Here is a 17,408-nt window from a genome sequence, read left to right on the forward strand (position 1 = left end):
CCTGCTGAGCAGAGAGCCCGATGCGGGGCTCGAACTCAGGACCCTGAGATCATGACCTGAGCCGAAGGCAGAGGCTTAACACACTGAGCCACCCAGGTGCCCCTGAAATCAGAATTATATCAGAATTATACACGTCTGGATCTCTACGGGGGCAGAAGACACCAGTGGGGAGGTAAAGTGGAGTGGGTACTTCGGACTGAAATCAGAAGATAAACAAAAGGGGGTGGGAGCCACCAGAGGCGACCAATTGGAAAATAATACTCCAACATGAGAGTGCCCTGCATCTCGGGACCAGCATTAACTTGGAGTCTGGTTGAAAGAACTCAAAAAAAGAACAAAGGATCATGGGAGGAAATTGTGGGAATCAGGGCAGTTAGGGACAGGGGCTTAAGTCCCCCGATCCAGCAGCGCCTCCCCTGGTGCTGAGCCAGAGAGAGTGCCGGAGAGAAACCAGATCTTGTTCCCTGAGCCACCAGCGCACCTGAGCCTCCAGCGCGCCTGAGAATGAGTGGGATCTGGCTCCCGTGAGGGGCTTTGAGCTTCGCCAGATGGCGTTCCTGAGATGTGCGTGCACCACACACTCCTTGAGAGAGGTGTGGGTAGGCATTAGCCTGGCGCTCTTAGAACCCCGCTGAGCGATCAGAGCCTGAGACATGCACGCCCCTCACCCTCCCCTGGGAGAGGTGCTCACAGGCACTAGCCAGGAGCTCTGAGACCCTGAAAAACCATGCACTCCCAGCCCGGGCCAGCGGGAAAATCTCAGTGTGCAATCGCTGCTTGGAACCTCTCTGGTGGTCTGGAGCTGCCCTACAGCCGCCACTGCTGTGGTTTTGAGTACAAGGAAGAGATCCTGCATCCCCAGGGACCAGGATTCTGAACCTACTCTGCCAGCAGCTCTGCAGAGCATTCTGAGGCTTCTGTCTGAGAGGGAGGTCTGGGTGCAGTTTGCTCTCCTCCAAAACTCCAAAAACCCTCAAAAGCTGTCAAGGCGAGAGCAAACAGATGAACAAACATAAAAACCTCCAGAGAACAAAAACCTGAAAAAAACAGTTTCCCCAGAGCCCACCCCCTTGAGGGGAGCAGGAGGACTTAACTCAGGGAACATCATTGACTGAAAACCCACGTAGCAGGCCCCTCCCCCAGAAAACCTATCAGGAAGGAAGGAGAAAAAAAACAGACAACAAGAGAACAACCACCACTACTTCACAGATACAACTTTTATTTTTAACTCCTTACCACTATTCTGGTTCATATTTTTTATACATATAGGTAATTTTTTATCCTATTTACCATCACAGTGAGATGTCCAGTACATCAAATCCCTTAATAACATTCTAACCTGAACATTTTGATACATACACCCATGTTTTATTTTTGCTTTTCTATTTTTTAAATTTTTTTAAAATTTTAGTTTAGTCTAGTTTATACTTTAATTTTTATTTTCTAATATACATATAGAGTTAAATTCAAGGTAATCCCCTTTCCCCAATCAATGCTACCCCTACAGGTAAACCAATTTTTAATTACCCTTTATCTTAGGAAAGTTGAGTCCATTAACAAAACATCAAGATACATCCAAGAAGAATCAAAATAAACTTCCTTGCCCACACTGAGAATTTATAACCACTCTCCCATCTTTTCCTTCCTCCATTGTTTCTGTGTATTTTTGTTTGTCCTGATAGTATATAAATCTTATACTTAGAGTTCTTTTTGACGAGGTCCTTCCTTTTTTTGCTTTTATGTATATATATATATATTTTTTCTCTTGTCATATACTTTTATCAGTCTTTTGTCTGTTTTTGTTTGTATACTTCATAAATCTTACCTTCTTTAAGGTAAATCTTACCTTCACAAATCTTACCTTCATAAATCTTTTGGGCTGAGCCTTCTCTTTTATCTTCCCTTTTTTTCCTCTCTCTCTCTCTCTCTCTCTCTCTCTCTTTCTTTTTCTTTTCTTTTTTCTCTCATTTAGGTGGGGAATCCTGATTACTCAGAGTGTTCCAGGGTGCACATTGACTGAACCACAGTTGATACATCCATCTATATCCATTCAGTCATCTCTCACCAAAATGAATAGGAGGAGGAATGCACAACAGAAGAAAAATACAGAGTATGGGGCTTCTGTAACAGGGCTAATGGCTATCGACATGGACAATATATTGGAAAAGGAATTCAGGCTAACAATTATCCAGGCAATATCTAGGTTGGAGAAAGACATGGATGACCAAATGGAATTGATAGGGCAGAATGGAAAGCCACCAGGGATGATGTTCACAATGTTAGGGCAGAACTGAAAGCCACCAAGGATGATGTCCAAAATGCTCTCAGTGAGTTCCAATCTAAGCTAAATTCTCTAAAAGCTAGGGTAACTGAGACAGAAGATAGAATTAGTGATCTGCAGGACAAACAGATAGAGAGAAAAGATCAGGAGGAAGCCTGGAACAAACAGCTTAGAAGCCACAAAAACAGAATCAGGGAAATATATGATGCCATGAAACGTTCCAAAGTCAGAAGTATTGGAATCCCTGAAGGGGAAGAGAAAGATAGAAATCTAGAAGATAGAGTGGAAGAAGTTGTCTATGAAAATTTTCCCAATCATGTGAATGGAACCAGAGTTCATGTGCTAGAGGCAGAACAGTCTCCCCCCAAGATTATAGATTCTTAAAAAAAATCAAGGCACCTGGTAGTAATATTGAAAAATCACAATTGTAGATACAATCTCTTGAAAGCCACTTGGACAAAGAGGCTCTTACCCTACAGAGGAAAGCCCATTAGAATAACGTCAGCCCTGTCCACAGAGACCTGGCAAGCCAGGAAGGGATGGCAAAATATATTCAGGTTAATAAATGAGAAGAACATACAGACAAGAATACTTTATACAGCAAGACAGACATTAAAGGGGATGGAGAGGTAAAAAGTTTCCAAGACCAGCAAGGCTAAAAAGACTATGCAACCACGAAGCTGACCCTGCAGGAAATATTAAGGGGGGGGGAGGGGAGTTCTATAAAAGAAAAAAAATCCTAAGAATATCATTGAACAGAAATATAGAGACAATCTACAGACAGAAATTCTTCAACGGTAACACAATGTCAACAAAAACATATCTATCAATAATCCCTCTCAATGTGAATGGCCTAAATGAGCCCATAAATGACACAGGGTTGCAGATTGGATAAAACGACAGGACCCATCCATATGTTGTCTACAAGAGACCGATTTTGAACCTAAAGATACACCCAGACTGAAAGTGAAGGGATGGAGAAGCATCTTTCATGCCTATGGGCCTCAAAAGAAGGCCAGGGTAGTGATTCTCATATCAGATAAATTAGATTTTAAATAAAGACTATAGTCAGAGTTACAAAGGACACTATATCATCTTTTTTTTTTCACTTTTTTAAAAATTTCTTTTCTGCATAACAGTATTCATTGTTTTTGCACCACACCCAGTGCTCCATGCAATATGTGCCCTCCCTATTACCCAACACCTGGTTCCCCAACCTCCCACCTCCCACCCGTTCAAAACTCTCAGGTTGTTTTTCAGAATCCATAGTCTCTCACGGTTCATCTCCCCTTTCAATTTCCCTCAGCTCCCTTCTCTCCATCTCCCCATGTCCTCCATGTTATTTGTTATGCTCCACAAAGAAGTGAAACCATATGATACTTGACTCTCTCTGCTTATTTCACTCAGCATAATCTCTTCCAGACCCGTCCATGTTGCTGCAAAAGTTGGGTATTCTTCCTTTCTGATGGAGACATAATACTCAATTGTGTATATGGACCACATCATCCTTATCCATTCATCTGTTGAAGGGCATCTTGGTTCTTTCCACAGTTTGGTGACTGTGGCCATTGCTGCTATAAACATTAGGGTACAGATGGATCTTCTTGTCACTAGATCTGTATCATTGGGGTAAATACCCAGCAGTGCAATTGCAGGGTCATAGGGAAGCTCTATTCTTATTTTCTTGAGGAATAGCCACACTGTTCTCCAAAGTGGCTGCACCAACTTGCATTCCCACCAACAGTGGAAGAGGGTTCCCCTTTCTCCACATCCTCTCCAACACACGTTGTTTCCTGTCTTGCTAATTTTAGCCATTCTAACTGGTGTAAGGTGATATCTCAATGTGGTTTTAATTTGAATCTCCCTGATGGCTAGTGATGATGAGCATTTTTTTCATGTGTCTGATAGCCATTTGTATGTCTTCATTGGAGAAGTGTCTGTTCAGTCTCTTCAATAAATGGTGCTGGGAAAACTGGACAGTCATAAGTAGAAGAATGAAACTCTACCATTCTCTTACATGGTACACAAAGATAAACTCACAATGGATAAAACCTCAATATGAGACAGGAATCCATCACAATCCTAGTGAAGAACATAGGCAGTAACTTCTTCGATATCAGCCACAGCAACTTCTTTCAAGATATGTCTCCAAAGGCCAAGGAAACAAAAGTGATAATGAACTTTTGGGACTTCATCAAGATCAAAAGCTTCTGGACAGCAAAGGAAACAGTCAACAAAACAAAAAAGCAACCCACGGAATGGGAGAAGATATTTGCAAATGACAGTACAGACAAAAGGTTGATATCCAGGATCTATAAACAACTCCTCAAACTCAACACACACAAAACAGATAATCATATCAAAAAAATGGACAGAAGATATGAACAGACACTTTTCCCATGAAGACATACAAATGGCTATCAGACAGATGAAAAAAGAAATTAAAAAATGGAAAAAAATGTAATGAAGCTTACATTAAGCTTACATAAACAATGAATAACAGAAGAAAAACTAGAACACAATTATATGGATATTAAACAGTAGACTATTAAAAACTAAGAGGTTTAAGGATTTATAATAGGTATTACAAAAAAAAAATCTGAAGCATATGAAAGTAGAAATAAAGATACTGAAATATATGAATTTCAGATAAAAAGTCCTAAAGAAGAATTAATGGCAGTAAAAATTTAAATTAAAAAAGAAAGTTCTGAAATCAACAAGAATATCTTATAACTTAATCACATATAAAAAGAAAAAAAAATCTAAAGCTAATGAAGGTGAAGCAGTAATAAAGTTGAAGAAGAGATAACAAATAATAGTAGTACAGGAAAAACATCAAAGAAATACATCAAAACTAAAGCAGGATTCTTTCAAAATTAACAGAACTTCTACTATATTAACCAATAAAAAATAAAAAATAAACATCAAAATATTAACATATGCAGTGAGAGTGGGTACATTTTTGTAAGTTTTATACATATAAAAATTATGAACCCAATATTATAAATACATTAACATGTTGGATATCCATGAACTAGTATACTAACTTCCAGAAACAACATACTGGCTCATGAAGATATATAAAACTGAGTTCATCTATAAGTAGTAAGGAGATTGAATACATAATTAAATACATTCAACTAAGATAGTCCTTGAGCCAAAAAACTTCACTGATTAATTTTACCAAGTGTACAAAATCAAATTCACACCAATACTTTTCCAACTCTTTCAAAAACCAGAGGAGAAAAGAATACATACTAACTCATTCCATATGGCAACATTGCCCTCATACAAATGCCATAAATGATATTGGTCTGGATATCAGTCTTTATGTAAGCTTTTAATAAAATATTGGCACTCAGAATTCATCAGTATATGAAGAGTATTATACACTATGACCTAGTTGGATTTAATCCTGGAATGCCAAGATTCTTCAACATATGAAAGTAAACATATATAATGCAACATAAACAAAAGAGAAACCTTCATGCACTAAAAGAACTTTGAGGAAGAATAAGATGGGATGACTCAGTGTTCCTGTTTTGAAAATTAAATATAAAGTGATAGTAATCGAAACAGTGTGGTAACCCAAGACAGAAGGCTATCTTGAGAACAAAGAACAAAACTGGAATTATCACAAGCCCAGGTTTCAAGCTATTACAAAACTAAATTGATAATAATAATAATAACAATAATAATAATAAACCTCAACAGTATGGAACTGGCATGGAAACTGACACATAGATCAATACAACAAAGTAACTCAGAAAAAAACTCACAGATACATAGTCAGTTAATCTACAAAAAAGTGGATAAGAAGGTACAATGAGAGAAAGGGCAGTCTTTTTTTTTTTTTTTTGGTCCTTTTATTCTTTTTTTTTTCCCTTTTTATTAATTTTTTCAGCGTAACAGTATTCATTCTTTTTGCACAACACCCAGTGCTCCATGCAAAACGTGCCCTCCCCATCACCCACCACCTGTTCCCCCAACCTCCCACCCCTGACCCTTCAAAACCCTCAGGTTGTTTTTCAGAGTCCATAGTCTCTTATGGTTCGCCTCCCCTCCCCAATGTCCATAGCCCGCTCCCCCTCTCCCAATCCCACCTCCCCCCAGCAACCCCCAGTTTGTTTTGTGAGATTAAGAGTCATTTATGGTTTGTCTCCCTCCCAATCCCATCTTGTTTCATTTATTCTTCTCCTATCCCCCTACCCCCCCATGTTGCTTCTCCATGTCCTCATATCAGGGAGATCATATGATAGTTGTCTTTCTCCGATTGACTTATTTCACTAAGCATGATACGCTCTAGTTCCATCCACCCAAAGAACAAACAATCCAATCAAGAAATGGGCAGAGGACATGAACAGACATTTCTGCAAAGAAGACATCCAGATGGCCAACAGACACATGAAAAAGTGCTCCACGTCACTCAGCATCAGGGAAATACAAATCAAAACCACAATGAGATATCACCTCACACCAGTCAGAATGGCTAAAATTAACAAGTCAGGAAATGACAGATGCTAGAGGATGTGGAGAAAGGGGAACCCTCCTCCACTGTTGGTGAGAATGCAAGCTGGTGCAACCACTCTGGAAAACAGCATGGAGGTTCCTCAAAATGTTGAAAATAGAACTACCCTATGACCCAGCAATTGCACTACTGGGTATTTACCCTAAAGATACAAACATAGTGATCCGAAGGGGCACGTGTACCCGAATGTTTATAGCAGCAATGTCTACAATAGCCAGACTATGGAAAGAACCTAGATGTCCATCAACAGATGAATGGATCAAGAAGATGTGGTATATATTCACAATGGAATACTATGCAGCCATCAAAAGAAATGAAATCTTGCCATTTGCGACGACGTGGATGGAACTAGAGAAAGGGCAGTCTTTTCAGTAATTGGTGCTGTGACAATTGGACAGCTTAATGGAAAACAATTAAACTGTGGCACTTACTACATCATACACAAATATAAACTCAAAATGGATATTATAAAAAATTTCTCAGAAAGGAAATTAATGACTTGATATCAGCCATAGAAACAGACTTCTAGATAAGACTTCTCTGGCAAGAGAAACAGAAAACCACATTAAACCCTTGGGACTACAGAAGGGTTGTTTTGCTTGTCTGTTTCTTTTCTTTTTTTTTTTTTTAATGCACAGTGAAAGAAACCATCAACAATATAAAAAGGCAATTTTCTGTTTGGGAGAAAATATTTGCAAATAATATATCCAATAAGGGCTTAATATCCAAAATATAGAAAGAATTTATACATGAAGACATAACATTCAAGAAGTCTGAATAAGTATATTTTTTTACCCTCTGGATTGACCTTGAACTCACCTATTAAAACAGCTACACATGGGGAGCCTGGGTGGCTCAGTCATTAGGCATCTGCCTTCACCTCAGGTTATGATCCCAGAGTCCTGGGATCAAGCTCTGCATGGGACCCCCTGCTCCTCTGGAAGTCTGTTTCTCCTTTCACTTACCCTGCTTGTGTTCCCTCTCACGCTGTGTCTCTCTCTGCCAAATGAGTAAATAAACTCTTTAGAGAAAATTAAAAAAAAAAAAAGCTACACAAAGTATCAGAACTCATTTCTAAACTTTGTTCTAGGGACATGCTAAGCAATTAGTATTTTCACCTTATTCATGTCTCAGTGGACATAGTCAAGTGAATACACACACAGAACACCACGTGTTATCGTTAATCTCCAAAGATACCCTGAAGTCATGATCCCTGTTTAGTCTTTATGGAGTTATCTCAAATGTCAAGGGTAGGGATGAGAAAAAAAGCATACAGACTGCTTTGAAAAATATTCAAAGTTAAAAAAAATAAATTAAAAAAAATTAAAAGAAGAAAAATATTCAAAGTTGACTCAGAAAAATGACTCCATTCCATTGAAGATGGGAAGACCAATGTCAGCTCTTCAAACCAGTAAGTTTGTAACTATGAAAGCTGATAAAAGGTACATGCCTTCTGGTATTTTTATTTTTATTTATCATTTAAGGTTGAGATACTTCTTTAAATGCTTAAGATAATTATGATTAGAATTAATAAAGAACTATCTTAAAATACTATAATTGATAATTAATACATTCAAGCATTTCATTAACTATGGAAAGTATAAGGGAAATTTTAGTTGACTAAAGTCGATTTAAAAGATATGCATTTTTAGGGTGCCTGGGTAGCTCAGTGGGTTAAAGTCTCTGCCTTCGGCTCAGGTCATGATGCCAGGGTTCAGGGGTGGAGCCCTACATTGGTCTCTCTGCTCAGCAAGGAGCCTGCTTCCTCCTCTCTCTCTGCCTGCTTCTCTGCCTACTTGTGATCTCTGTCAAATAAATAAATAAAATCTTTAAAAAATAAAAGATATGCATTTTTATATCTCTTATATATCTCACATTTTCATTTAGATATCTAATTAAAACTTAAAAAGTAAATAAATTGAGTACATACTCGTTTGCTTTAAAAAAAAAATGAAGCTCTCTTTAAACCCCAAGAAAATATTATGGAAATCTTGAAAGCATTGCTGCTGTTCCTTATAATCTATTGTGAAATGGTAATAAATATGGTGGAATTGATATTTGAATCAATGGCTGATATCTACAAGCATCGATGTACTTTTCTCAGTTTATGGTAAATTAAATTACACTAAATGGTAATATATCCATGTAAATATGATCAGTTTAATATAAAAAGTTCTCTCTGACAAAATATATAGTAAATATATGAATGCAAATGGACATGCAAATGTGAGAATTTGAACACGAGGGATTTTCAAAACAATTATTGAATTTGAAACAGACATATTATGCACTGAGGAAGGAAAAAAGTATTTTGAGTCCAGAGCTTGTCATGGACCCTCTGAAGAGCGTGAGATTGCAACTAAATAAAGAATGCTTTAGGGGCACCTGGGTGGCTCAGAGGGTTAAGCCTCTGCCTTCAGCTCAGGTCATGGTCTCAGGGTCCTGGCATGAAGCCCCACATTGCATCAGGCTCTCTGCTCAGCGGGGAGCCTGCTTCCCCTCTCTCTCTGCTTGCTGCTCTTCCTACTTGTGATCTCCCTATGTGTCAAATAAATAAATAAAATCTTTAAAAAAAAGAATGTTTTAGTATGGCCTAGGTAGCCTAAATTTTGTTTTAGAGAAGTACAGCTGATTTCATGCACGTGTAGGATGTGGTCCCATAGCTGTTGATCCTGTTGGGTGAATTCTTTGGTATTGTGGACTTTTTAAAAGATTTTATTTATTTATTTGAGAGTGAGAGAGAGAGCATGAGAGGGGAGAAGTTCAGAGGGAGAAGCAGATTCCCTTTTGAGGGTGGGAGCCTGATGCATGACTTGATCCTGGGACTCCAGGATCATAACCGGAGGTGAAGGCAGTCGCTGAACCAACTGAGTCACCCAGGTGCCCAGGCATTGTGGATTATTGACTGGATGGAAATCATTCCCATTTTCAGGTTGTCAGTTTAGGAAATGAGTGATGTCATCTATGGAAGAGTTGGTCCACTTTGGAAACAGAAGAATTTAACTGGAGTCTGATTGCACAGTGTTACACTGTTTACTTTAGAAAATGGTTTAGGGGCCATTTCATAAATGTGCTCTCTGGAAAGGAAATGGATGAGGGCCTTTATAAGTACAGTGTTGAGTCATATTGGGTAGCATTTCCATGGGCTCACATGAAACTCAGGGAATAAAGCTTGGGAGAATGAAATCTTCAACAGTGATGGTAGAAAATAAGCATTTCCTAGTTCTTTCCTGTATCTGGGGGCAGGAAGGAGTGGTGGCCATGGAAGAGGGGGACTTTTCAGCCCGGTCAGCCTGCACAGCCCCCACACAGGAGGCCCAGCTGAGTGCTGTCCAGAAGCTCTCCCCCCAGCGGAGGCAGTGGAGGGAAAGAGCTTGATGAGATAATCCAAGAACTTTTTTCCCTGTTTGTTTGGTGGAGCGGTGCCAGGTATTGGTTTTGGAGAACTTGTCTACAACCAGGGATTGATTATAAACATGTCTTTTTTTAAATTATTATTTTACCTTTTTTTCAAGCAGCAAATCTGGTTCCCCCTCTTTCCCCACAGATTAATCTCAAATCATTCCGTTGCCACCATTCCCGCAGGTCAAGGAGAGCTTAAACAACTTCCTCTGCCTTGGTTCTCTTTTTCTTTTATTTTTTTAAATTTTTTGCATCAGTATTAGTGTTTTTGCCTACTTTGCCTCTTTATTCAAAAATGTAAACTTCCTTTGTTAACCTATGGACATGTCCATATATGGAGATAGTTGGGTCCAAAAGAATAGGATTATTTTTAACACAAATTTTGCCCAGCTGTACTGCTTTCTGTGTCTAACTATGGGGAACCAGAAAAGACCTCGAATAGCCAAAGGAATATTGAAGAACAAAGCCAAAGTTGGTGGCATTACAATTCCGGACTTCAAGCTCTATTACAAAGCTGTCATCATCAAGACAGCATGGTACTGGCACAAAAACAGACACATAGATCAGTGGAACAGAATAGAGAGCCCAGAAATCGACCCTCAACTCTATGGTCAACTAATCTTCGACAAAGCAGGAAAGAATGTCCAATGGAAAAAAGACAGCCTCTTCAATAAATGGTGCTGGGAAAATTGGACAGCCACATGCAGAAAAATGAAATTGGACCACTTCCTTACACCACACACAAAAATAGACTCCAAATGGTTGAAGGACCTCAATGTGAGAAAGGAATCCATCAAAATCCTTGAGGAGAATGCAGGCAGCAACCTCTTCGACCTCAGCCGTAGCAACATCTTCCTAGGAACAACGGCAAAGGCAAGGGAAGCAAGGGCAAAAATGAACTGTTGGGATTTCATCAAGATCAAAAGCTTTTGCACAGCAAAGGAAACAGTTAACAAAACCAAAAGACAACTGACAGAATGGGAGAAGATATTTGCAAACGACATATCAGATAAAGGGCTAGTATCCAAAATCTATAAGGAACTTAGCAAACTCAACACCCAAAGAACAAACAATCCAATCAAGAAATGGGCAGAGGACATGAACAGACATTTCTGCAAAGAAGACATCCAGATGGCCAACAGACACATGAAAAAGTGCTCCACGTCACTCGGCATCAGGGAAATACAAATCAAAACCACAATGAGATATCACCTCACACCAGTCAGAATGGCTAAAATGAACAAGTCAGGAAATGACAGATGCTGGAGAGGATGTGGAGAAAGGGGAACCCTCCTCCACTGTTGGTGGGAATGCAAGCTGGTGCAACCACTCTGGAAAACAGCATGGAGGTTCCTCAAAATGTTGAAAATAGAACTACCCTATGACCCAGCAATTGCACTACTGGGTATTTACCCTAAAGATACAAACATAGTGATCCGAAGGGGCACGTGTACCCGAATGTTTATAGCAGCAATGTCTACAATAGCCAGACTATGGAAAGAACCTAGATGTTCATCAACAGATGAATGGATCAAGAAGATGTGGTATATATACACAATGGAATACTATGCAGCCATCAAAAGAAATGAAATCTTGCCATTTGCGACGATGTGGATGGAACTAGAGCGTATCATGCTTAGTGAAATAAGTCAATCGGAGAAAGACAACTATCATATGATCTCCCTGATATGAGGACATGGAGAAGCAACATGGGGGGGTAGGAGATAGGAGAAGAATAAATGAAACAAGATGGGATTGGGAGGGAGACAAACCATAAATGACTCTTAATCTCACAAAACAAACTGGGGGTTGCTGCGGGGAGGTGGGATTGGGGGAGGGGGAGCGGGCTATGGACATTGGGGAGGGGAAGCGAACCATAAGAGACTATGGACTCTGAAAAACAACCTGAGGGTTTTGAAGGGTCAGGGGTGGGAGGTTGGGGCAACCTGAGGGTTTTGAAGGGTCAGGGGTGGGAGGTTGGGGGAACAGGTGGTGGGTAATGGAGAGGGCACGTTTTGCATGGAGCACTGGGTGTTGTGCAAAAAGAATGAATACTGTTACGCTGAAAAAATAAATAAAATGAGAAAAAAAAAAAAAATGACTTTGGGGCATGTGGGTGGCTAAGTCAGTTAAACTTTTACCTTAGGCTCAGGTCATGTTCCCAGAGTCCTGATAGTGAGCCCTACATCTGGCTCCCTGATGGGTGGGGTGCCTGCTTATCTCTCTCCTGCTCCCTTTACTTATGTTTTCTGTTAAATAAATAAATACAATCATTTAAAAGAAGTCAACTTAAAAATACATAAAAATAAATAAATAAAATTTTCCTTGCCTCTCACTAACTTTCCAGTGCAATAATAGTTACATCTGTGAGAGCAAAGTAGGATGCTTTGTGAAAATCACTGAGTGTTTTTTCAACTTTTAAGGAAGAATGTCCCTGAGAAATCCAAGGATGACATGTGTATGGATAAAAATGTATGATAGTAAGTATGCTGATTTTAGTGACAGTGGTGAAGATGGTAAAAAATATCACAGCTACTGTGCATGGGTCACTCATGCCACTCGGATTTTACATATCCAGTACAAATTATGCCATTCAGTCTTGTTATACTTTTTGTTTGTTCTTCAGATTTCTTTTGGTATAAGTGACAAAAATTTTATATATTTAAGGTGCACAGCTTCATTTAAGATACTTATACTTTACAATAATCACCAAAATCAAAGTGAATATCCACCAATTCAATTAGCTTGTGTGTGTGTGTGTGTGTGTGTGTGTGTGTGTGTGTGTGTGTGTGTAAGAACATTACCAACTGATGAGGTATGCAGTAACAGAAAATTTCAAATATACAATGTTGTTAACTATATATAAATTGCTATAAATAGATCTTTTCAACATAGATCCTGGAAACATAGCATTTGACTCACATCTTCCCATTTCTCACTGCCTGTAGTCACTGACAATTGTCATTCTACTCTTTACTTCTAAAGATTGACTATTAGATTTCATATACAATTATAATTATGTTTGTCTTTCTGTGTTTGGCTTATTTCACTTCTCTCAGTGTCCTCCAGGTTCTTCCATGTTGCTGTTATTTCATTTTTCCATTCATTTGTCAATGCATATGTAAAATTAATTTCCATATTTTATCTATTGTGGGTCACACTGCAATAATGATTACAAGAGTAAAGAATAGCTTCAAATTTGATTTCATATCAACTTATTTCTTTTGCATATATAGCCAGAATTGGGATTGTTGGAACATAGGAAAATTTTACTTTTAAATTTTGAAGAACTTCTATACTATTTTCCATAATGGCTGTACTAATTTTCAGTCACATCAATAGTGCTCAAGTGATGTGTTTTCTCCACATTCTCTCCAACTCTCATTATTTTTTTTTCAATTTGGGTAATATCCATTCTAAGAAGTGTGGGATCATATCTCATGATTTTGATCTGCTTTACTTGTGAGGTTGGGGCTCAGAGAGTGAATTCACTAATCCAAGTTCACATTTATAGTAAGAGACTGCTAACATTAGATCTAGAATTGGCTCCAAAAATCTGCAGCATGCTTTGCAATAAAGCAAAATAAACCTCACTTCAATCTGAACCCAAACTCAAAGTATATACTGATAAATCAGATATCTCTCCATATATCTGTCTACCGACTTATGTATTTATCAGTTCTAATTCACAATTGTGATATTTCATGAAGGTATACATAGAAGCAATAGTAACATGCACATATTAATACTGTGAATTTTAGATCTCTGTGCATTATAAAATCCTTAGGGGCACAAGCTCTGTAACCATCTAAACAAATAAGAATACACATTGCATAAATATTTAAAAAGAGAATTTATTCCTAAGTCACTAAATCATTCTGAACTCTGTACTGTATATTCTTTTTTTAAATATTTTATTTATTTATTTGACAGAGAGAGAGAGGTCACAAGTAGGCAGAGAGGCAGGCAGAGAGAGAGGGAGAAACAGGCTCCCCACTGAGCAGAGAGCCCTATGCAGGGCTTGATCCCAGGACCCTGAGATCATGACCTGAGCCAAAGGCAGAGGCTTAAACCACTGAGCCACCCAGGTGCCCCTGCACTGTATATTCTTTTTAATAGAAGCTGTTATGGAAACATTAGAAGGCACAAAAAATTCCATGTATGACTCATTGCAGAGATATTGTAGGGCACTGTCTTTGGCAAGACTCTAGAGGATTCTCCTTTCTGTAATCTGATTCATTCTAGGAAAGTCATTTCACAATATTTTAAAACCTATATAACTGAAAGCGATTCAAAATAATTATTATCTACAGACATTACAGATACAAGTGTGAACACAATTTTCAATGAACCAAGGTAGACTCTGTGCAGCCAGTAGGTTCAAGGTAGTCCTGGGGCAAAAGTCCTGATAGGTCCTTTAGGGAACTCTTCCCCTATAGGTGAGTAACCTGAGGGTTTTGAAGGGTCAGGGGTGGGAGGTTGGGGGAACAGGTGGTGGGTAATGGGGAGGGCACGTTTTGCATGGAGCACTGGGTGTTGTGCAAAAAGAATGAATACTGTTACGCTGAAAAAATAAATAAAATGGAAGAAATTAAAAAAAAAGAAGCTTATTTTGCTAAAGTACATACAAAAATATGACAGAGTTCTTGAAAAGAGAAGGCAACCCAAATTTATATGAAAACTGGTGCTATTTTTTTAGTCTGAGATTCTTATAAAATTTTAGGCAAAGTGATAGAAAATTCTTAGTTCAATGCACATTCTTGTTGGAGCTATGCAATAATCAGACAAAATTGATTGTGACCAGACATATTTTGTCATCTGAATGATATATTTTTGACATTCATTTGCTTCAGGGGAAAACTCTACATTGTCTGGTATCTAGAGGACACATTTCTAGATTTGCCACTGGATCATTATATAGTTTTATATAAATTACTTCTCATCACATGGAATCCACATTGAATCTTTATAATAATAATCCTATATTTGAAAAATCTCTTTATTCCATACATATGTGAATCAATAAAGGGAGATGTTTTTCAAGTTTTACTTCCAATTGAATAGGAACATGAGAAACATAGGAAAAAGAATATCTGTAATACTGATAATCCTTGTTAAATGTTATTAAAGTAAATTAAAACTGGCAATGTGAAAATTATTTATAAATGACATTATTTAGAGGAACTTCTTCATTATGATGTAGGAATAAACTGAATATATACATTTACAAAGCAATTTACAGAGGAGATATTAAAAGAGGAGAATGATGCTTTGTGAGGAAAGTCACCTAGGGCAACTTTTGTATAGGGAAGGACATGGATTAGAGTTCACTGAGAGAATCTGGAAGTGATGTGTGTATTCTCTATACTCTTGATTAAAGTATTTTTGCGGGTAACAAGAGAAACTATGGTTGAGACTGCAGATGAGAGCAAACAAGAAATATCTTGAACTGACAATACCAAAGCACTAAAACAATTTATTTATAAATAAATAACTTTTATGCATTCTTGACTCTGTTTCATCTATAGTAGATTTTTAATTAAAACTTTTATATTTTTATTTTAATTTCTTTTTAGTTTTGGACAGTTAACTATGATTTTTTTTTTTTTTTTTTTTTTTTTTTTTTTTAGTATATGTGCTGCCGAAGCGAGCACCAGTTAACTATTTTTTACTTCATAATTGTTGCCTAAAATATTTTGTGTTAAGATAGACTTCTTGGTCGGGCGGCAGCCATCAGCTCAAAGATAGGCCAAGATGGGCGCTTACAAGTACATCCAGGAGCTATGGAGGAAGAAGCAGTCCGATGTAATGCGCTTTCTTCTCAGGGTGCGCTGCTGGCAGTACCGCCAGCTCTCTGCGCTCCACAGGGCCCCCCGCCCAACGCGGCCCAATAAAGCGCGCAGGCTGGGGTACAAGGCCAAGCAAGGTTATGTCATATATCGGATTCGTGTGCGTCGTGGTGGCCGCAAACGCCCTGTTCCTAAGGGTGCTACCTACGGCAAGCCTGTCCATCATGGTGTTAATCAGCTAAAGTTTGCACGAAGCCTTCAGTCTGTTGCGGAGGAGCGAGCTGGACGTCACTGTGGGGCTCTAAGAGTCTTGAATTCTTACTGGGTTGGTGAAGATTCCACATACAAATTCTTTGAGGTTATCCTCATTGATCCATTCCATAAAGCTATCAGAAGAAATCCTGACACCCAGTGGATTACCAAACCAGTTCACAAGCACAGGGAGATGCGAGGGCTGACATCTGCAGGCCGAAAGAGCCGTGGCCTTGGAAAGGGTCACAAGTTCCACCACACTATTGGTGGTTCTCGCCGTGCAGCATGGAGAAGACGCAATACTCTCCAGCTCCACCGTTACCGCTAATCAAAGTAATGTTTGTAAAATTCTTACCTAATAAACAATTTAGGACAGTCAAAAAAAAAAAAAAAAAAGATAGACTTCTTTTTAAATACAAATTTAATGTATATAAATATATGCATCTACTTACCAACTATGTTAAGACAGGATATCCAAAGAATTTCCTTAATTGTCTAAACATAATTTATCATCAGCTGTCTGTAGTCATATTGGTGGTTGTATCAACCTCAAGAGACTTTGGTCAGGATTAAATAAAATTAATTCCAGGCGTAAATCTTGACATGTGGTAGGTTCCACCCTATGGAGATGGTCAATGAAAGTGTATAATTCTATCTTCTCTGCCATGTGTGGACCTTGTTCAGGTTCAAGCCTTAGTTCTCCTATTCGCTAAGAAACCAACTCTTTCCCTTTTTCTCCACTGCATATTACCAGTAATGCTGATGCCAGACCCAAATGTTCTAGCGAAGGTTAAAAGACTGAAGCAGGCACAAATCTTTTGCAAATTAAATAGGCTAGTTTTCATTATGTCATTGGATAAAATGAAAATAAGGGGGAAATAATCTAATTATTTTTACATGAAAATATATTTCTTCACGTTAGAGTTTGTAACCAGATATTCAATATCTCAAGTGGCTTCCGTGTCAGATGCAATGCGTCTTTGCCTTATAAACCCAACCACCTTCCCAGGTTTTCCTCTGGAAATTGTCAGTGACCACCCAATAATTGAAAAGCAATTGCTTCCTATAGACTCAGCACCCTGATGTGGGTATTTTGCAGAAGATTAGGAGATGCACACCTGCAATAATTTGAATACAGGTAAATTACTAACTGAAA

General features: G+C 38.5%; 1 protein-coding gene across 1 annotated transcript; it reads left to right on the forward strand.

Annotated features, from left to right (window-relative positions):
• Positions 1 to 15,930: 15,930 nt before the first annotated feature.
• On the forward strand, positions 15,931 to 16,648 carry LOC123938554 (60S ribosomal protein L15-like). Its single transcript, XM_046000039.1, has one exon. It carries the CDS (start codon positions 15,966 to 15,968, stop codon positions 16,578 to 16,580), a length of 615 nt encoding a protein of 204 aa, XP_045855995.1. The 5' UTR covers positions 15,931 to 15,965; the 3' UTR covers positions 16,581 to 16,648.
• Positions 16,649 to 17,408: the final 760 nt, after the last annotated feature.

Source organism: Meles meles, chromosome 3 (genome assembly GCF_922984935.1).
Source record: "Meles meles chromosome 3, mMelMel3.1 paternal haplotype, whole genome shotgun sequence".
NCBI classification, from domain to species: Eukaryota; Metazoa; Chordata; class Mammalia; order Carnivora; family Mustelidae; genus Meles; species Meles meles.

Bases quoted from the DNA above. Each gene is read 5' to 3' on its own strand.
- LOC123938554 (XM_046000039.1), top strand. From the start codon at position 15,966: ATGGGCGCTTACAAGTACATCCAGGAGCTATGGAGGAAGAAGCAGTCC.